Source organism: Enoplosus armatus, chromosome 7, assembly GCF_043641665.1.
Source record: "Enoplosus armatus isolate fEnoArm2 chromosome 7, fEnoArm2.hap1, whole genome shotgun sequence".
Taxonomy (NCBI): Eukaryota; Metazoa; Chordata; class Actinopteri; order Centrarchiformes; family Enoplosidae; genus Enoplosus; species Enoplosus armatus.
Window position 1 is genome coordinate 21,034,161 of NC_092186.1, and position 23,152 is coordinate 21,057,312.

Sequence of the window (23,152 nt, forward strand, 5' to 3'; positions counted from 1 at the left end):
GACAAGGGCTGCAGTGCAGAGGGGACTAAGTAACTGAGTCGGTGATCTCGTGGGGATGGGATTTTTGTCCCCAGACATGAACAAATAGATCCCATGAAGAGTGGAACAAGTACTTCTGCCTGAGTCAGTGATTTAACAAAACTTTCCCAAAACTACGGCCACACAAAACAAGAACTTGCTGCAGGCAAAAACAGCAATGAAAAAAGATCAAAACACCTGCACACTTATAGCATTTGCAGCATATTTATTATCTAAGCATGGCCGAAAGCTTAGATAATTTGGTGCAAAGGAGATAAGTGTGCGGATGTTGTGATCTTTTTTTCATAGACTCAATGATCCTGCCAAAGGGCTCTGGTGGCGCATTAAACAGAACACAGGTATAGCTTTTGGGCATCATATAATGTGTAAGTAACATGCTTCGTCTCAGTATTATAAAAGGGCCATGGAAAATATGTGTCTCTGATTGGCAAGCACATAAAATTGTTTAACAGGATCCCTCAAACAATTTTCTGTTTAACGGTTTAAATCAGTGCGCAAGGAATATTAAAACGCACTTAATCAGAGTGACCACAGTATTTCTGCTCTGTGCTACCTTAACAGCTAACTCTCAGTTGTGTAATGGTCCAAATCATGGGTTAAACTGACTATCAGCAAATTAAAATGTGGACGATGATTTGAACCCATCTTTTCTAAGTGGCTATAGTATAAATGTGGTAACACACAACAAGATATCCTGATCCTAGAACATAACGAACCTGAAACAACAACAGTACAATGCAAAGCAGAGTGTCACTCTTCATCTCTGCCTCGAGAGGTAGAGAAACAGAGAGTTTTTCTCTTGCTTCTCTTGTGTATGGAATCTTTATACCCACCGCACGGCTCCTGTAATAGCAAAGGTTGTGTTTTTAGTTAAAATAACGTCCTCCCTTATATCCCCATTATCCATCCACCCTGGAGCAAAAATTATCCCCTGTTTATTCACTTAACACTGCCTGCCAGGAGGCTTCACTGTGTGTGTGTGTGTGTGTGTGTGTGTGTGTGTGCTAATTCATTGTTTGATTCAAGAGGAGTTTCCATGCTGTGTATTTTTAGCTGCCAGTCTGTCCACTCTGCAGCAGCTCCAGTTTGTTACTGCTTTCTGGACATTGCTGTGGGTATTTTAGACCGCTGGTCAGTGGGTGGATAAAACCAGACCCAAATTGATGCAAATGATCATGTTTTAAATCAGAAAGGCGAAAAGATGAAAATCTAATTTCAGGAAAATGTCTTGGGGAAAAAAAGATTTTACATCAAATTTTGATCACTAAACGTATGTGAGATCAGAAATTCTTTTATTGGCTAAATAATGATGCTGTGTAATCTGTGTAGTCTGTAAAATATCTGCCCACCGTGACCTTTTACTTACTGACCATAACTCGCTCAATATTAATGACTTCTTGAAAGATTCTGTCTGGTTTCTTATTGATGTGTTTTCTGAACTCTCCGTTCAGGTTCAGACCTGTTTAAAAGCTTCATCTCGGCTGAGAGCACACCTGAATCGTATTTTACTTTCTTGCAACTTTTCCAAGCCTCGCTACAAATTCACATGACAGTCGGATAAAGGGAAAGCAAGAAACAGGCGTGAGGGTGGGAGCTTTTTTTTTTCCTGTATAGCGCGTATATCAGTAGTGTGTGTATGTTGAGGTCAGCCGGGGTTAATGTCAACAACAGCCAAGGGCATGCCCCCGTCCAAAAACTCCCACCAACACTGAGCAAAACATCAGACATCAACTCTCAGCTATACACAAACACACTGTCACTCCTTTGACCTTACTCAGACTTATCTATATCCTTTCTTTCCTCCCTTTGTTTCTATTCCCGATGTTTAGATTTCAACAAAGAAACAGAGGGAACCAGAATGGAAAATATTTTCTAGTTTAATACCATGTCTAACCTTTATTGCCCTGGCTTTGTGTCTTGCTGTTGTACATGTGTGAATACCAGTGTGGCATTACGCTGTAGCCGACGTCCAACAACACTCTGAAACTGGCCAGTGGGGGCTGACGCTGTGTAAACCACAATTTTCCCTTTCAGACAGCCTGATACTGCGCAGACAAGCACAGTGTCTCTTCTTGCTTGTTTGAATTGCAAAGTTATTAATTCTTACCGTTTTACAGTCTGTTGAAAATGGCCACGGCCCAATTTGTAAAAGTCACTGCAGCAGGCCAACAAAAATAAATTAGAACAGAAAAGCACACATCCCAGTCCTCAGCCATAATTGCCAAGATTCATCAAAATAATGAATTATACAGCAGAGGAAGTCCAGTGCTCCCAAGGTGTGTATATTTGTTAACAGGATATGTGGGAGATGTTTAGGGCTTGCTATTTATTTTATTGATTATGCATCTTGGGAGCATTATACAATAAGTCCACAGTCCACTTTATTATCACAAATATTCTCTGCTTTCTGTTCTATTAATTCTGCATTTGTTCTAGTAACATAATTTGATATCAGAAGGTAAAGCGCAGATCCTAACAACAAGTTATAATGAACGACAGAGAGACAGACTAGGATATTATTTGAAATATTAAGGATGGCAATGTCAGTCAGTTGGTTCACCACTTTGTTCCAGACTGAAATATCTCAACAACCATTGAATGGATTGACATCATATTTTGTACAATAATGACTTTGGGGATTCCCTCCCGCCGCCATGACGTTGACATATGTGGTTTTGTGTGAAAAATCTCAACACCTGTTGGATGGATTTATGACCAAATACCTGCAGAACTAACCACTTTCCCATCAGCCTCAGCTGTCAAGCTTTGTGTTCAGTGCTAATTAGCATGCTAACATGCTAAAGTAAGATGGTGAACATTGTAAACATTATACCTGCTAAACATCAGCATGTTGGCATTGTCGTTGTGAGCATGTTAGCATAATGATGTTGGCATTTAGCTCGAAGCACCGTTGTACAGCCTCATAGAGTCACTAGCATGGCTGTAGACTCTTAGACTCTTGTTAATACCAATGCGGATATGAAAATAACTTTGCCTGTATAAAACTACACACATTTTGATTTAGATTGAATAACATTAAAGAATAAACAAATCAGCTTTCAGTACTTGACAGTTTTTGTTAATCTGTTCTCCAGACACCATTAGTCAGGACCAAGACATGGTTCAGGTGCAATACCCAGCCCTAAAGAGAACAAGTCAGAGGGGAGGAAGTAGTGAGTCCACTGGTCCTTAGCTGTTGATCTGTTGGAGGAAAAACACCCCTCTACACAGTTTGACTTACAGATTTCTTCTCTGGGGAGATACATTCTTCTTATGTTTATAAACCCAATTTTAGGGCTATTAGTAAGGCAAATCTAACAAAAAGTGACTTGGTCTCAACCGACATTCCACTGCAGGATCTCATAAAGCGTTTTGGCAGTGTAACACACTCAATAACTTTTGACAGAGATCTTTACAGAATAATTTGGGGACTGGTATTACTTTTCCCTCAACTCCTTATTGGGTCCTTACCCAGACTTGGAGCAGCACTGAACTAGCTTGTTCTCACTGAGTTTTAACATGTGTAACACATAGTCAGTCTGTCCACTCACAGTCACACACCCACACACACAAATGGTGCACTGTGAGACTAAAGGATTAATTTAATTTCCCATGTCATCTATTTCACTTAGGAAGCTGAAAGCTTGCAATAATCCAGTATTTCACAAAGAAATGGCATGAAACACAAGTATGTAAAAAAAAAAAGGTATTGGTATATATATATTTTTTTTAGAAATGTCTTCCCTTTTCTTTAATCATAGTCAGCCTCAGGAGCATTTATTTAAAAAAACACACACACACACTAACAAAACTTGTTGCATCTGGAGGACACCGCAAATACTCTAAATATTATTCGTCTTCCAAACTGTATGTACTAGATTAAATCTTTGATTGCATAGGAGGACAGTTATTTAGATGAGTCATGTTAAAGAATGTAAAAAAGGACAAAACATATATTTCTCCAAAGTTACTCCTCCAGGGAGTGGAATAAAACAGAACAAATAGGGTTGCATAAGAGAAAGAGGGATAAAAGAAATGAGACAGATAAAGGTAAGCATTGCCTCACCGACTGTGGTGCTTTATATGATCCTTTGTTACATCAGGGCCTGGGGGCTCTCTATTGAAGACACACACACACACACCAGGCAGATGTTGCACATATGGTTTGTGTCACATCATCAGTGGACTCTCTCTCATGGAAACACACATGGGAGTTCACTAAAACTGAACTACAGCCCTCACTCAATTCCTCCATCTGTCCTTCTCCTCCTTCTTTTATCTCTTTCCTGCTGACACACACACACACACACATGCAGAGTAGACGTAGTAATGTGTACCAGGTGTGTGCATCAGCGGGACATCCACTAACAAACAGGTCTGATGCAGAACAAAGCAGTCGAGCTATCAAGTCACTGTTACTCTTCCTCTGATCATCTCTCCCTCATTCATTCCTCATAACTTGCTCTCAAGAGGTTTGAATGACTTGTAGTATCACTTGCAGTTGTTCTGTATGCATGTATGCTGTGGCTCAGGAGGTAGAGCGGGTTGTCCACTAATTGCAAGGTTGGTGGTTCAATCGCTCCTCCTGTCCACATGTCAAAATGTCCTTGAGCATCACGCGTCTCGATGGCTGCTCCGCCGCCATTGTGTGTGTGTGTGTGTGTGTGTGTGTGTGTGTGTGAATGAGAGGCAAATTGTAAAGCTCTTTGTCCCTTAAGTGAACTCCATTTACCATTTTAGCTTTTGCGTGGTAGATTTCACATCATACTTTTAAGTAAGAACTCTATGAGGCTACTGAACACGCACTACCCTTCATTTGAGTCCTAAACTGACCCTATCGCTATTTAGCATAACAATCTGCCATGTATGAAGTGGTACTACTGTTTTATGCATGCAACTTATTAGAGGCCGTTTGGTTTCTGCATAACCACTCCCACCTAATCCTCTTTATAAATATCTGTATAAAAATAGTATTTGTTTTGAGAAAATTCTTTCATTCAACCTCAATTTTCTATCTCTTATATGGCGAAGTAAAGTAGCCTAAATGTCCTTATGTCCTAGCCACATACTCCAGCTCCTCCTATTGGTTCCTAGCAGTCCCAGGCCAGGTGGGATATGTAGTCCCTCCATCGCCTTCTTGGTTTCCTTTGGGGTTTCCTTCCAGTTGCACATGCTTGATACATATCCATAGGGAGATATCCGGGTGGTGTGTCTAAACGTGAGGCCTGAAAAGCTGTAAAGAAAACGTCTTTCAGCTGCTTGTATCCTCATTCTTTCGATCTCCGCTCAGAGTTCATGAACACAGGTGAGGCTTGGAACGTGTTATCGTCGGGTGAATTGAGAGCTTTGTCTTCGGGCTCAGTTCCACCTTTACCACAACAGTCCGGTGCACCTACGCTGCTGCTGTGTGCACCAATCCGCCTTTGCGCACACGCTCCACCAAATACAATTTCCAGCAGAATAGCAATTGCTTCTCACTCAGCTGCAAATCAGGTGTTGTTTCAAAATGAAATCAATCATAGTGTTATGATCAAAAGGCAGGAGGAGATTATAGAAGAGGAATATGTTGGAAGGAGTTTCTACAATCAGGTAGTCGTCCCTGTGTGCCAGTCTTCTCACTCTCCTCCTTAGATTTTAAAGTATCTCAGTCATCATTTCTCCATTTGGGCAACACTGTACAACAGCTGCAAACAACAGCTTGCTAGCCGGTAAAAGCTTATTTTTTTATTCTTTTGCTTTCCTCTCCTTTCCCACAGTAATTTCCATTCCCTCTGCTGTTCAAATTTGTCCAGCAGTTAATATGATGTCTGGTTGAGATGTGTTGAATTTACAATTTTGGCCTTCTAGAAAGTTAACGAACCAGCTAATGTTATAAAACCTTTTTGCATGTTTAGAACAATAAACATCATGCAGGTGCAGTAGCCACCTGCTGCCAGCACATCCATTTCTTTATTGTCCGTACTTCCTTCCTTTCTCCGTCCGATGTAGAGTAGTCAGTCAAGTACCCTGTAGTAGGTTTATTTTATGCGGAGAGAAAGAAAATGATTAGGGGAAACAGAGAGAGAGAAAGCTCTGGCAGGATTTCGTCTGAGGCCGTTGTGGGCACATGTGGTTTGAGAGGTGAGGACGTTAACCACTGAGCGATCTCGAAGCATTTGTCTTTTTGACCGTCCTCCCGATCTCCTTTTCTCTTTCCCTCTGTTCTCTTTCCTCCAGCCTTTCCTCTCCTCCCACAAGCTGCCGACTTAAGTTAGCGCTGGTTGTTGTACATGTTATTCCAAAGGTCTGGCAAAAGACTAACATGCTTCTCAAAGGGATCTTTGGAATTTGTTCCGCTACTTTTCACTCACGTACCACAAGGCCTGAAGTGTGTGTATCTGTGTGAGTGTGAGTGTGTATACATGTATGCATGTGTGTGCAAATATATAAAACAAATGTTCTATAATAATAATAATAATAAATGTTCTATAGAATCTCATTTGGCATATAAGTGGAGTTGTGTATAGTCTAAACTATGAAGAATTTACTTACTGTAAATAGATTTTTTAAAAATTATATTAAATGTGGCAGTATTAAAACTACTGAATGTAGCAGTGTAACATCAATAAATCTCCTCTCATAAATTGATTTTGACATAATAGTGTGACCATTATCGACTAACTTAAGCCTGAAGAGGTGAAGTGATGAAGGTATATATGAATATGCAAAATTTAGATTTATATTCACACAGAGTTATTGAACATTTCGTCACATGCGATTTGGAATCTGAAGTTTTGAACATTATTTAACAGTTTTCTCTAAATCACATCTCACATACCACATTATGCTAAACAGATTTTAATCACAATATTGGTCAGAAAAATTGCAATTAGATATTTTTACAGTATAAATCACAGATAGTGTTTTCTTTTACTTGTTGATTGTTGTTTCCTTACAGTTACACTGCTGTCAGTTTGTTGTTTGTTTGTGACTCTCTAATTGCCTCACTTCACCTTTAATCTTAAGTCAGTAAGTGACACGGCTCAGTATCAACCACTGAACTGCATCTTACAATGTGGGCCACCAGGTCAGATTTTCGCAGGAAATTTGTTGGATTGCTTTGAGGCGAAAACATGGAGAGGATGCTGTTCTTCACTCCTTCCAGAGCTTTCAGGTTCTTAAAATAGCTGATGGTGGAAGACTAGAAAAGCTGGTGGGAAATCACTTTCAAGTTTTTTTTCTGTGTTTAAGAAGGTGAATAAGAGAATGTTTTACAGAAGAAGAAACACTTCATTTGAAATTTGGTCTCAACGTCACGAGTTACTTGGTAATATCACACAAGGTAATACCATGGCCCTGAGATTGAGGCATGCAGTCATAGCTACAATTCTACAACTCTAATTTTTCCGCCATACTATTATACAAAGATGTCTCAATGTATTCGCAGTACTTATTCTTATTTTGTTTTGATATTGGCACTGGCGCTGGTGTTGATTTTGGCACCAAAACTAAAGGAATGGTATTGAAAAGTTTTAAACGATACTCTATCCTAAATGCTACACATATGTACTGTAGGTAGAAGATATGATATAAACTCTGAATGACTAATGACAAGCTGAACACATAAATTAGCATAAATAGTTTTTCACATTGCACCCACTGAACTGGTGGCCATGAATGGAGAGTGAGCACATCTGGTCTATGGCTGTCTTTCTTTGTCTCTCTCTCGCTCTCTCTTTCCCTTTTCTCTGGACCTGTTTCACTATTTGTCTTTCATCTCTTCTCTCCTTTTCAACTGACACTCACTCCTTTCCCCCCGCTATCCACTATGAAACCACATCTCTCCTCCCCTCCCTCTCCCATTTCCTCTCCTCCCTCTCGCTGAGTGTGGCTGTCATCCCTCTATCGTGGCAGGTGAGGCCATAAAACAGCAGGAGAGGCCAGAGGAGGGCCGAGAGACGAGGTGTGTGTGTGTGTGATTAATTATTATACAGATATCTGAGGAGCTCCTATGCAAACTGAGCACACATACAGACACATACATGGTCATTAATCTGGGTTCTGTTGTTACAGTGCGTTGGTGTGTTAAACAGTAACATCTCTGACCTCTGACCTCTCCTGTGTCTACTACCGCTCTCTCTCACACACCCACACACACACACATAACTCATCATGTCGCCTTCAAGGCCAAAAGTGTCCGTTCGTCTCTCAGCTCCTCTTACACAAATACAGTACTTTTCAATGATTAACAACATCCAAGTGATATTTGAGAGTGTAAGGTGTAACCACGTACATACCACAAGTGTTTTCATCTTAAATCCTTTAGCCTCCAACCCCCCTTTCTCCCCTCTTGCCTTTCTGTAGTATTGACTATGTAAAATAATAAACTAGTAAAAATACTCTGTTACAAGTTTTGCTTTAAAAATGTAGTAATAGTATAGTATATATAGTATATTTTACTATTGCTAGCAAAATACACGCTAAGTATCAAATGTTAAAGTACTCCTCATGCAGAGTGGCCCCTGTCAGTGGATTATTAATACATTATTGGACTGTTATTGCTGATGCATTAACATGTGAGCAGTATTTCAGTGTTGTAGCTGTTCATGGTGGAGCTAATTTTAACTACTTATGTACCGTTAATCCGATAATAATGCATCTTATTTTCTAAAGTGATCTTATGTTTTGCATGCAAAATGATGCGAAACTATAGCAGTCAAGTAAATGTGGAGTAAAAAGTCCAGCCTTTCCCTCGGAAATGTGGTGAAGAAAAGGCATAAAATAGCATAAAATGGAATGTAGTAGTAAATGTGCTTATGCACTTTCAACCACAGATTCAATCAATCAGTTTTAATTTTCAGTTGGACTGTGTACCTTTTGAAAAAAGCACAAGAAGAGCAACTATTATTATTGTTGTTTAGTTTAAGAGTTAGCATTCATTGTTATCCAAAATATGATGGATGAATATGTTTAGTAATCAAGTTTTGGGGGCTTTTTTGCCTTTGGTAGATGCCGTGCAGTCGAGACAATGACAGGAAAAGGACTCAGATCTGTGACATTGCGATTACATGGTCAGCAGCACCGTACCTAGAGTGGGCATGGAAGCTTTAGACTCAGAGGAGAGGAGAGGTATTGAGATGAGGCCAGAAGAGGAGGAGTGATAATGTGAAGACAGGAGACAAAAAGAACAGAGGATTATGGAAAGGGATGGGAGGGGGAGAGAGGAATAGGGGAGCGTAGAGGACGAGAGGACAGGAATGAAAAATTAAACACGTCTGTGACTGATCAAAGTGGCAGCAAAGGAGGGGGGGGGGGGGGGGGTGGGGGAGTACAGAGTGGGCTGGGTTTGGATGTAAGATGGAGTGGAGTGAAAAAAGGTGGTGTGTTGGTTGGTGGGGTTATGTGTGTTTGTGTGTGTGTGTGTGTGTGTGTGTGTGTGTGTGTGTATGAGGTGTTTTTGGGGAGATTTTGACAACCTGAGCAGCACATGGTCGAGTGAAAAGACCCACGAGAGCTCCTTGAAGAAACACATCACACTTCAGGATCTGGTTACAATACTGTGTGTGTGTGTGTGTGTAAATGTTTGTCTTGTATTATGTCCCTGTCTCCTCATACCCAGCCCCCTTGCATAATTAACTTACAGAGGAGAAAATAACTTAAATTGATACTTCTGTATCTTATGTATATTTTGTCTATAAAAGGTTTGTGATTTGCTTCTTCATGGAGAACAAAGGTGATGCTCAGCTTGGATGTATGGCAGTTTTATATTCTAAATGCCAAGGCCACCTAGACTGGCTGTGATGCCTAAAGGGACACGAGTCAAAACACCCGCAATTATTGTTTCCTGTGAAAGACCACACACTGGCAAACCTGACACATTCATGTGCATCAACTCTCCTGAAAAGCAGCAATTTCATCACATTTATTCCCCAGACTGGCACATCTTGTCTTCTGTATCCCGACAACTTCTTCTGTCTGTATGACATGTCCGGTGTGCCACTTATGCCAAGTGATACGATGTGTGTAGACTGCAACTGTTGACTATTTTCAGTATCAATCACTTTCTTGAATAGTGATTTGGTCTATAAAATGTCAGAAAATGGTGAAAAATGACCAACCTGTCCGACCAACAATCCAAAACCATAAAAATATTCAGTTTACTATCATAAAAGACAGAGGAAAGCAGGAAATAGTCACATTTGAGAAGCTGGAACCAAATAATAGTATGCATTTTTTACCTCGTTATCAGACATGTAAAAGAAGGTGAAACAATTGTAGGACCCACAAAATAAAAGTGATAAAATCCAGAAAAAGCCAGAGTCGCTTTTTAAAGATGTGCACTGATTTTGGTGAAAATGTGAGTGTTTGGAACATAGTGACCACGTGGTTGGACAGTGGAGAAGACGTTTGAGTTGTTTGTCTCAATATTTAGTGTTTTATACTGTCACATTGGAACCCATTGGAACCTACGTCAGTGAAAGCTGACCGCAGCGTTTGTTCCCTGTGGAGAAGCAAACTACAACCGTTTTGCAGCCACATTTCAAGCACTCAGAGCAAAGAGTGTTTAATACTCAAAAGAGAGATTTCGGGGTGGAGTATCACTTTAAGCTAACCCAAACTTTTTCGTCCATGACTTAAATGAAATGAACCGACTGTACAACATTAAACAGCTATCATGCTTCACGCTGAGACTCCATTTTATGTCCCAGAGGTTAAGAAACCAGAACATGTGGCTTCACTGGCTTTGGTTTGTTGATGCTGTATAAGTCCCAGTGACAAGTTACTATGAAGTTTTTGTCCTTTATTTTATACATGACATGGAAGTTTACATGGTCTTTAATGCAGTGTGCAAGTGTGATAATGACCCTAAAAGCCCACACAGTTGGCATTTGAAATATTGATAGTCATCAGTCTGCAAATGAGCCTGTTTAATACAGCTTTAGGAGAAGACATTTTCATCCAACAGTAGCCATTTATTTGTGCAGAGATGAAGTTTTTATGGCTTTTTGTTGTTTCTGTTTGTTCCCCTGGAATCAGTGAGATGGAATAAATTGGAGAAATGATTGAAGCCAGGCACAGTGGGAGCCGAGAGAGACAGACAGACAGACAGGGGGAGTGAGAGAGGAGGGGGGAGGAGGTTGGGGGTGAAACCGCAGTTTTTATATGTTGTCTGGTTTTAATTTGGTAAGAGCCATCATTCACCAGTTCACTGAGGTGGCAAACCAGATGAGTGTGTGCATGTGTGAGTGTGTGTTTCTTTTGTGTTCCCTACCTGCTTAAACACCGAGAGCCCCGTCTGTGCAATGCTGAAACCCTCTGACACTTCTGTCATTTATCCTTGTTCTTACACTTTTTCCCTTGTATTTCTTCAAACCTCAGCTATTTAAAGGGATAGTTATACATTTTGGGAAATGCTCTTATTTCCTCCCGAAGTGTCAATTATATATGAGGCCACAGTCAGTGACAGGTTAGCTTGGCGTACCACAGATACTGGAAAAAGGGGGAAACTGCAAGCCTGACTCTGTCCAAAGGTAACAAAATCTGCCTACCAGCCCCCCAAAGCTCACTAATTCACATTTTTATATAGTTTGTTTAATCTGCACAAAAGTCAAAGTGTAAAAAACGACAATTCCCTGTTTTAAGTGGCATAATGCGACAGGCGATCTCTCGGCTGTGACCAGTTGCCAGGCCATCAGCGAAAACGAGACTCCGCAAAGTCTCTGCTCCCAGCCAAGAAAACAGTTAGAAGGTGGATTTAGTTACTTTTGAACGAAGTCAGGCTAGCTGTTTCCCCTTGTTTCCAGTCTTTGTGCTAAGCTAAGCTAACCAGCTGCAGGCTGTAGCCTCGTATTGAACGAACAGACAGTTAACTCTCCCTCAAATAAGCATATTTCCCTAAAATGTTGGAATTGATGTACAAATTTAGTTTTTTACTCATTTTCTGTGTGTGATGAAACAGGTATATTGTAAAACAGTTACTTTATTGTGACTAAAGCCTCATATTTTGTTTATTGCTATTTGTTTATTTATGTGCAGTGCCTTCAGCCATGCAAAGAACTGTGGGAAACCAGGAAGGTGCTTTCTCAAAAGTCCTGTGAGGTAAGACAGAAAGAGAGTGCATAGTGTGTGTGTGTGTGTGTGTGTGTGTGTGTGTGTGTGTGTGTGTGTGTATGTGTGTGTGTGTGTGTCACAACACCCTTGGTGGCAGTGTCACTCTTGCACCAGAAACTCGCTTTTGTTGGCACCATGAAGCAATTTTTTTGCACGCCATGAACGAGCATTCCTGTGTGTGTTTATGGAGGCTTATGTGTGTTATGAATAACATGTTTGTGAGCTTTTGATTGTATACATGTGAGAGTGTGCATCGGTTATGTGTGTATTTGGTGTGTGTGGTCCTAAATGATTATTTGTAAAGCCAGTCACCGTGGTTTTAGGATAGATTAGTTTTTCATCACAATAGCTGAAGCATGTTACTGGCTGGATGGCTGAGTGGCTGGCTGGTTAGGAACACAGGGTAATTTAGAGCTATTAGCTAAAGCTAGTGTTTACATTTTGCTGATCTGCAGCCATGTGCACAGACACAGAAATACACACACACACACACACAGTTATACACATATGCACCCCTTTTCAGACGAGATCTCAAGGGCTGCCTTCAAAGAGTCAGTAGGAGTTTACCAAAGGAAACACTTTCACCTCCGCTGTGTGTTTTTCTGCCCTCATATGTGTGTTTATACATTACGTATGATTTCCGTTGTGTGTCAACTGGAATAATAATAATAACCCCCCCCTGTTCTTTCTCTTAGAAGCAGACAGAGTGTGTGACGAGCAGGGACTTTTTGACCTCTCTGAGGTCCTCTCGTCAGGGTGACTGCCCCCCACCTCAGCGAGCCACCGGATTCGCTGCAGCCTGCGTGGAGAGCTGCTCGTCAGACCAGCATTGTCCCTCCCCCAGGAAGTGCTGCTTTAATGGCTGTGGACACACTTGCCAAGCCCCAGCCAATCTATATAAAGGTAAAGGCAAGTCCCAGGCGGCTGGTTGGGACTTGCTGATATGCTATCATTGGCCACCCATGCTTGTTACTCATAACACTGAACACGCTTTTAGTTTCTTTGGGAGGGATGCACTTCCAATGTTTGACGACATCTAGCTCTCGTTCCTATGGTGTTTAAATGTACTTGTGAGTTGCTTTGGTTAAATGTGTCTGCCAAATGAATGAAATGTAATAAAGATCCTCAAATATTGCCTGCTTGAGTGCCTCTGAAGTCCCAGGCGGCCCCGCCGTGGTTAAAAGCTCAAGTAGTACAAACTGCCTCAGACGCCTGTGTGGCAGCCAGCATAATTAAACAAAAAGAAAATATTGTTTGAGTGTTGCTTTCTTTACCAATTTTGTGATATTTTTCTCTGATCTGCAAACTTTAAAACAGCTGATCAAGTGGTCAGTGAATGTCAGTCAATAATGATTACTGCCTGATCAATGCCTATGTATAAATAATTATTAAAAAAACACAACAATTATAAAAGCGCGTTGACTAAATAGTATATGTTTTACAATAATTAGACATGATGGTGTTTGAGACATCCTGTCATCATCGATCACACATCACTCAGTGTTCTTTGATGTTATTTAAATGTCTAATAACTATCAAATTACATGACTTTTCTGTTTCTAAATAATAATTCAGTAGTAATTTAAATGAATTCTCCTTTCTCTCGTGTCCCTCCAGGCGTTCCTCTGAAGCCTCGCAGAGAGATGAGCTTCGTGGAGGATTCAGAGGGTCGTGTGAAGGTGGTGTGGGTGTCAAAGTTCAATGTCAGCGTGGAGCCGGTCATCTACATGCTCCAGTCCCGCTGGAACGCCGGGATACATCCCAGCGAAGACCACGCCTCTCCGTGGACTACTGTTGCCATGGTAACTGCAGTAACCAGCAGCCATTCACCTTTCACCCTGGGTCTTTTTTTATGAGGATTAGAAGGTTTGAGATATTGAAATCATCAAGATTTAGAACGAAACTCATTGACTCAGGAGTTGATGTGAGGCCTACAGTGATTGATATAGAAATGTTTGGATTGTTTTCTGACATTTGGGGAGATACAGTATCATCCTGTTAATGTCACCCTCTCTACATTATTGGGGGGTATTAGCTGTGGAGATGTTGATGTAGGGAAGCTGATAGCTAGATAAAAAACCCATGTAACAACATGGCACATCGTGGAATCTGTCTAACCAGCAACTCTGAGTGATTGAAGCTGTAAAAATGGTTCCCTGTGCCTTTAACAGTGGAGCAACGCCACAAAGTTTGTACCATATCTTTACCTCATAACTCTCAATTTGCCTCGAATGATGAAACTTCTCAGCTATGGAGATGGATGTTAGACTCTGTTTCCACCTCATCCGTCTGCTGCCTTGCTGTCTAAACCTCTCCACCCCAGCCAGTCTCCCATTCTGCCAGGGTAAACCGTATGTCTGTGCATGTGTGTGTGTGTATGAGTGAGTGTGTGTGCGTGCACTGTACGTCCATGTGTGTGTGCCTGTGTGAGGTTAGGTAAATAAGCAGAGCTTAAAAAGGAACCACAGGCAGCCACAGTCGTTCCACCGGCTGACTCTGAATGACTGAGCGCTCATTATAGACTTAAATAGATGGCAGCTCGTGTCTGTGAGTGTGTGTGTGTGTGTGTGTGTGTGTGTGTGTGTGTGTGTGTGTGGATGAGTAGATTTTAAGCAGTGATTACATTTGCACTGTCAGGGAGACAAAACATGTGAATCTTTAGCAATTTTAACCATCATTTTGGCAAATCGTTTAATTTCACTATTATCAGATGGAATTCCAATCCGACTGTGTTCATCTGACTTTCCAGCTCGTTAAATTTGTGAAACTTATATGTCTAAAAGTACACAGGGATTTCTGTTTTGAAAGAAGATATAGAGTGGATTTGTGAGAGAGGACAGAATATTTGTGCCTAAAGAAGGCTTGGATTGAAGTGAACTGTTTCTATTTACAATGACGAAAATCATAATAACAATATATATATTATATAATATATATAATATACAAATATTATATATATATAATATATAATATTTGCTTTCTTGCCAACAGTTAGATGAGAAGATTGATAACACTCTCATATACAGTATATACGCTAAACATCTAGCATGGCTCTCCAAAGATAGAATTAGATTAGAAGATTGATAGTGCTCTCACAAGTGTCCGTTAAATATCAGGCCAAAGTCAGTGACAGGTTAGCTTAGGTTAGCACAGACTGGAAGCAGGGGGAAACAGCTAGTCTGACTCTGTCAGAACAAAATCCACCTACTTGCCCCTCTAAAGCTCTAATTAACGCGTTGCATCTCGTTTATTTAATCCATACAAGTGTAAAAACCAACACGTGGTTGTATGGGGGGTTATGCGCCATACTTTTTCTTGGCTGGACACAGTCACTTCCAAGAAATAGTCCAGCACATAACCCCCCATAAAATAACAACACTTCTGTTTTTGTACAGCTTAAACAAACAAGATTAGAACTTGTTAATTAGTGAGCTTTAGAGGTGCTGGAAGGTGGATTTTACTGGACTTACTGTTGGACAGGGCCAAGCTAGCTGTTGCCCCCTGTTTCCAGTCTTTCTGGTAAACTAAGCTTATCAGCTGCTGGCTGGAGCCAAGACAGACACCTTTGAATACTAGGAGTATATATGCTCTTTGGGGAGAAATACCTGTTTATCAAGATCAATATTTTCTGTATGTTGTCCTCAAATCCTCACCTTTGTAAGTCGTGCTAAAGAATCACTGTCGGTTTGTTTTGCCCTATCTGGTTGAAAGTCTGTTTCACTGTAACCACACCCAACAGTGATGTCACAGTGTCCTGGAGTACACCTATAAATCGCTGTTGTAAGGTGAGAAGTTAAACCACTGGGGGTCAGCAGAAACAAGGTTTTCAAGGGGTGGTAAATTACTCTTTAAATCTGTTGAATGAAATATAAGTTTATCTGTTAGATGAAGGAAGGTAACGAGACTGTAAATGCTCAAAGTCTTGCACAAAAAGTATTTTTTCTGCCATGCACCTAGTTATTGTTATATGTGATGTGTTTGCATTTTTAGACTCTTTCTGAAGATGTGGCTCTGTCAGATTTGAGACCTCAGCGCTGGTACCAGTTCAGAGTAGCAGCCATCAACAGCCACGGCAGCAGAGGCTTCACCACACCCAGCAAACACTACATCTCCAGTAAAGGTAACACAAACACAATCCAAACGCATACTCTCATTTTCTTTAGAGAGTGGTTACGAGCGTCCCACAGTGACTGATGATTCCTCCTGCATGTTTACGTAATTCACCTGTGAATTTTGATATTCTGTCATGAGACACTGAGCAAAACACAGTTCCATTTGTGTCATTTTACGAGAGATATTGCACCTCTCTGAGGGAAAGTCCGAAACATTTCCCTTCCTGTCCTTCCCTGTTCTTTCTCTCTCCTTCACTCAGAGTTGATGGATAAGGTACACACAGCAGGAAATCTATCAGGCAGTCCATAAAACACAGACAGGAAACAGAAAATACACACAACTGCACGTGCACACATTCACACGTACTGTACAGACACGCGTATACATATACTGTACTGTTCAGTTGGTTTAGTGCCAGAGTAAAAATCCCTGGTGTGGGTCAGTGAGACAGGGTGCAAGTGAGAGTAAGACAGTCACACACAGGCATGCACACACACACACACACACACACACACTGTAGGAGGTCCTCTCTCTAATGCTTAACAGACTTAGGTCATATTGGTGCTGCGCCAGGATTGGCTAGTGATATGAATCCCCTACCAGGATTGGCTAGAGCATGTTTGTATGTGAATAATGACTTCAGGTTGGACCGAACTTTGGAAAAAGGCTCTTTATCAGTTGAGCACTTATGGGAGATTATAAAGAGGTGTCTTAGATAGCATTTTCCACCGCCTTCAACAAAACCCCCAATAGTAGAATTTGCCATGCCTCCAATAGAGTTTAGAGAATATACAACCTGTACCATGGTATACTAAATCTTCTCTGGCAGCTCCTGGTGGCCCATCAACGTATTAAAGGACTAGTTGGATATTTGGGAAATACTCATGTTCGCTTTCTTGCTGAGAGTCAGATGAGAAGATCAATACCACTCTCATTTCCCTCTGCTATATATAAAGCTTTCTGCTTCTTTGGGCTGCGCATAAGAGAACATAAACAGGTGGGTACCTGGGTATAACGCGCAAACCACAATGTAAAGAAAACGTAGGAGAAATCAGGAAACGGAAATCAATTTCAACCCAGTGACAGTGTATACAAACCACAACATCCTTGAAAAAAGACATTCAATGAATTCCACACAAGAGTCGAACAGCAGTCTCTCAGGTGGAAACCCTATGTTTGATCCACTCAGCTGTCCATCTCAACATGTATACCGAGCAGACTTTGTCGCTCTTTATACCACGTCACCTGACTTCCTAAAGCCTATCTGCGGTCTGCTCTAAACCCCCGCGGCCGAAAATAGACAACCGCAGCGGACAATAACCGCCCTCGGTCGACACTATGGCGCTCACGCCGGGTGTAAATAGGCGAATAGCTGCTGTGTGACTATTCGTACCCAGGTGCAAATAGACACTCCAATGTATTTATTTTTTAAAGTTATTAGGCTGACATGTACACCCAAAGTCTGAGAGAAAAAAGAGAGAGAAAGCTTCCTGACAGGATGTCAACGAATCAGCTGGCTTGACATGCAGGTGCACATCGGTGACCTAAGGTTACCCCCTTCTCTGAGTTGGTTCGCAAAGACGTTTATGTGTTGCTGGCTACCAAGCAAGCAACCAGTGAAGACTATAAAAAGTGATCTCTCTCAGCCAAGAAATGGCCCCCCAAAAATCATAAAATGAAGTTTTTACACTTCAGTTTTTTATGCTTCTCATCTAACTCTACAAGAAAGCAGGTAAGCTTATATCCCAAAATATTGAATTATTCCTTTCAGACACGGTGTGTGTACGTGTGTGTGCATCCTTTTGTATGCGTATGTATTCTGAGGGCCAGGGTTAAAGGTTAAAGACACACACACTTAAACATTATAAATACCATCTGATCTGAGTCAAAGTCTTGTGTTCATTAGTCTGATTAGTCAGGGGCTAGAGGTCAGGGGTCACAAATCAGGAAGCTGGCAGATGTCAGGATGGCTGAAGTTCCTCTACTTTGACCTGATGCTAACCAGAGAGAGGATTTGAATTTGAAAAATCCCCTTTCCTGTTCATGCAGATATTAGGGTTGCAATGGACCTGCCAGCAGCAATTACGAGGGAATGTCTGGATCAGAAAACTCATCTTGATGTCTTCATCTCATGGAAGAATGGACTGAAATCTGATTGAGGGAGACACACAGAGTGAAAAAGGCATCAGAGAATTTGTTTTGGTTCTGATCTGACAATTACTGCTGGCACTGAAAGACACCCTGCTTATTCCACAGAAAAACCACACATGCACACACAAACAGGCCAAGTCTTGCAGCCCTAATATGCTGCCCTAACTTTGATCTCTGCATCCGGGTCAGCCAAGCACAGCCCGGGGCCTGTGGGAGGCCTGCCACGGGGGATGTAGTTCTAATCAGACATTCCTACATTTTGTAGTTTTAATCAAATACAGGATTGGGGTTTGAGGTTCTAATGAGATACAGAGCCAGCGTTGAAAGAGCAGCGACCTCAGGATTTAATCTTGGAGGCAAACAGTGTCTAGTGGTGGTCGCCTTTGGTCTGTGCTGTGGTCGCTACTGAAAAGAGAGGCTTCAAGCTTCTCCATTATCGCTCACCTTTGATGCTGTAAATGTAATTGGCTTTGTAGACCAAGAGGAAATTAGCCTTTTCCCCCGGAATGGCTTCTTTATTTTGCTCCGCTGCAACACATTAAACATCGACTCATTAGACAATTCAGTCAAGCTGGGGAACGGCCTCTGCTTTGTGGGAATCATGAACTTAACCCCAATTAGTCTTCAATATATCTTCGTCCAGTTTCAGTTTCCTTGCCACTAGGGTATAGTATTAGTCATTACAAACAGCCCTGATGCCCTGATAAACGGTATACTGTACTCTCCTCTTTTTCAGTTTTTTCATTTATTGAGTACAGTGTCTTTAAACAATGCCTCCTCATTGTCCACCTGCCAAAAGCTCCATTAAAGAAGCTCTGAGTTAATAAAAATGTTGATGGACTCATCTCTGTGACCTCCAATTATTACGCTCACAGCAATAAACTTAATAAGCAGCAGCAAGTGATTTTCACACTTTTTTTGCCCCAGGTTTTGCCTGTCAGGCTACATCCAAACGGCCCTTTCTTTTTGGTGGAAGTAGTTGTCTGAGAAGAGGGTCTGCAGGCACTGAAAAACATCCCTACGCCTATTATTTTGATGATGATTTCTGTCATTTGTCTCTTGACAGCATTTTTCTCTGACCATCTCTCTCTGCAGACCCCTCACCTCCAGAATCTCCAGTAAATGTCAGAGTGAGCAACCAGACTCTAGACCGGACAGGTTCACAACCAGGGAGCCAGTTCACAGAAAGGTATCTCAACAGATGAAAGATTATTTTCCTTGCTGAGTTAGTTGCTATGCATCCATTCAGGGCAATCAGTCATAAAATGTGGCCAAGTGAATAGTTGTTGCCTGTCTGATGCTAATTACAGTTCATCCTTGTTCAATAATATATTGCAGCACCTTTTCTATTTGTGAGCTGTAATGCTGAACAAGGTCATATAAAATTCAGACAATGTCTTGGATCAGCAGCAATATTCCAATAAAACATTTAATAACAGAGGTGAGGACTTAAATTGTAGCTTCTGTTCAACGTGATGAGAGAATGTCTGAGGCTATACTGCACACACATAGAATAAATGAAAGATATTTTATCTATTTTACTGCCACTCAGTGCAACTTGTTCAAAAAGCATTTACTTCTAAACTTCTAAAGGAAGTATCTGTCTTTCCACTTTATTACCTTAAATTTGTTGTTGTTTGACTGTTGTTGCTTTCTCTGCTTAGGTCGAGGGGAAGTGGGCTCACAGTGGCGGTCTTATTAAGCTGGGAGCCCCCCAGAGAGGGAGACCTGCCAGTCCACAACTACAGAGTCACCTGGATGTCTCGACATGCACAGACAGCGCACAAACATACACACACGCTGCATGCACACACACGCGCAGTGCACAGTAACACGCACACACGTCCTACACACTCACGCACACCAGAACAGGGTAAAAAGGAGACCAACAGCAGAGTGACTCAGGGGGTAAGGAAACATTTTTACAAACTTAATTACACTAAATGAAAGAATACAGTGATTAACTACATTTGGATGCGCACAATCATCCAAACACTGCACTCAACATATACCGTATGAAATGATGTTTGAGGTACAGCGTTTCACAAGTAAATAGAACAACGTACACCATAGAAACACACCGTACTCACATTTAACACTTTTTATTAATTCTTACTATTTAGACGTTAAATTATTACCTCAAATGAAAGCATGTCCTTCTGAACCACCTGCAGCCCGTAAAAATCCTACAAATGAGAATTAGGTGGAGACATAGTGGAACTACTCAGACATCTCAATTGAGGGTGTGGATTTATGTATTACATGCTCTTGCTTTTTTGTATAATTGTCGAACTTTACTGGTTTTGACATAGTCACCCTGAAATCTCTGTTTGGCACGCTTTCCCATTACTTCAGCAGATATTTTTGCATATGTTTCTTGTGGATGTGAAACAGCAATATTGTCCTCAGACAGACAGGCCATTATCTTCATGGGCCATAACTTTGTTAGCGTGTTATGACAACATACAGGCTTTACAGCGGTGAAATAACATGACAACTAAGCCATGCAGATTGACTGACAACAGAGAGAAGTGGCTTTCCTGCATTTGGATAACATGTTTAACTCAAGTCAAAGCATCTGGGAATGTACTGACAACATGCCAGTCACTACAGCACGAGGGCATTAGTGAGTGAGTGTATCAGTTGTCATAGAAGTAAAAGAGTAGAGTTATACAACTGATGTTTAGATGATTATTCATTACTGTAGCTGCTTTACAGAGTAATAAAGTGAACCATTGCTGTCTTGCTCAATTCAAAGAGTAACTTTTAACTTCTTAAGAAATACAACAGGTTTCTTGCCGTACTTTTGAAATTATATTTAATGCCGCTATAACAGTCAAGAGGTTGGATTTTACAGTTATGATTATAGGTGTGACGATAATATAATATGTTCACAATGCAACTAAGTCCAGTCAGCAGCACCAAAATACCCATAATCACAGTAAACACAGATATTACAGCTTTGACGCATCAGTTATGATTGATGCCTGAAACCTGAGTAGTGACTAAACATTTCTCCTTCAGATTAGTGGGCAGTACTCTTTGCACAGGATCCTTCAGCTTCAGACCCACTTAAATGTTCAACTCTAATGTGAGCTTTCACTTCAAGAAAAGAGACAAAATAATTAAAAACATAAACATCAGAGATTCAAGGTTTTAATGCCAAGTGCACTCATATGGACCTAGCTAGCCTAAGTAGTGATGGCGATCCCAGACTGAGCCTGGTGGAGCCATTTATCTGTAGTCTGGTCCTCTGTTCTGCTTGGTTGGGAGGCCTGGAATTTAAATGAGGCCCCCTAACTAGTGTTTCCTACTTGCAGCTGCATCTAGACACACACAGAGACAGCAGCATCACAACAGGTAGGGAGGAACCAGAATAGCATTTCCACGCTGTGTAAAATAGTTTTCATATCACGCAAAGCATTGATATTTTATTGCTCTCCGTGAGCACACGATAATACATTCCCTAGATGTTTATAAAACATATATCCTGTCAATCAGGAATGTATGCAGGAGCAGAGGGATTTAACATTAAACCTGAAGTAAAACAGGAAATTGGAGGAAGTATTCAAACACGGAAAAACCTCTGCTGAATCAGTGCTTTTAAATATACATCAGCTTCTTACATATAATGTCCACTGACATTATGCACCAAAATAGGAATCCAGGCTGTCTCTGTTTCACAAATACACACACACACACACACACACACACACACACACACAGCTGTACAGGCCATATGTTTTGTCTATCTTGAGCGTAATGGAAATCCTTAAACCCCATTTTGTCTGCAGGTCACCAAGAAACTGCTTTTAACTTGCTTTTGTCTCATTCTGTTTTAATTATATGCACATACAGAACCACACACACACACACACACAGATTTGTTATCATCCAAGCATCTCTTTGTTGTGACTAGCTCAAATCCACACAGACAGACGGACCCGATTGACTAAGAGCCTGTTAATGAGCTGTCAGTCAAACAGCGGGCTAATGCAGAACAGGTCTGGACTGTCAGTCACAAAGCGGGGCACACACAACGCTCAGGATGAGGCTTATGATGACTCTAAGGATGATGAAGATGGTGATGATGATGGCAGTACCTGTGCAGGCTATAGTGGTGATCCTGAGTTGGATGGGATTGAATTTAAGGACTTTTGTATGTTCAGTGTTCATCTGGTACCATTTCTATGAGACCCCTGTCAAATTCTAGCAAGTGAAAGTGAATTGGGACAGACTCAGAAATACTGTTCCAAAAGACAACTTTTCTTTACTGTGTTATAGGCACAGTGTGAGCTGTGGCTGCAGGGTCTGCTGCCTGCGACATCCTACTTCCTTTCTGTCCAGACGGTGGCCTACTGGGGTCAGAAGAGGCTGAAAAGCCCCAGAGCCCAAATTGTCTTCACCACAACAACTCATACAGGTAAACAAACAAAGCCTCTTCCTCATAGGGATGGGTGGTACGAGTATACGGTGTATTATGGTATACTTTCTATGTTTGACAATAACACTGTTTACCACTATATCCAATTTCCTCCCCATAATTTAAGTAGAATGTGAATGAAATGCATTAAAGTACGTTGGTTATTATTTTCTATCTTACTACCTATTAACTATTAATATGCTTTGCAGTGAGTTTCATACATGGTGCAAGTTTGTATGGCTGCAGTTTGCTCCTCTCTCTCACAACAGCTGCAGTTCACCTTAAGGAGTAATTATTTTTGGTGAAACATGTGCAGCCTAATATTACATACCACGA

At 41.1% G+C, this 23,152-nt stretch overlaps 1 protein-coding gene across 1 annotated transcript in view; it reads left to right on the forward strand.

Annotated features, from left to right (window-relative positions):
- The window catches only part of anos1b (anosmin 1b), a 40,072-nt gene that overhangs the window by 11,878 nt on the left and 5,042 nt on the right, over window positions 1-23,152 (forward strand). Inside the window, exons 3-9 of the mRNA XM_070909449.1 lie at window positions 12,055-12,117; window positions 12,825-13,032; window positions 13,747-13,931; window positions 16,120-16,249; window positions 19,489-19,582; window positions 20,058-20,301; window positions 22,678-22,816. Coding sequence (XP_070765550.1) covers window positions 12,055-12,117; window positions 12,825-13,032; window positions 13,747-13,931; window positions 16,120-16,249; window positions 19,489-19,582; window positions 20,058-20,301; window positions 22,678-22,816 — 1,063 coding nt within the window. The remainder of the gene's footprint in view (window positions 1-12,054; window positions 12,118-12,824; window positions 13,033-13,746; window positions 13,932-16,119; window positions 16,250-19,488; window positions 19,583-20,057; window positions 20,302-22,677; window positions 22,817-23,152) is intronic.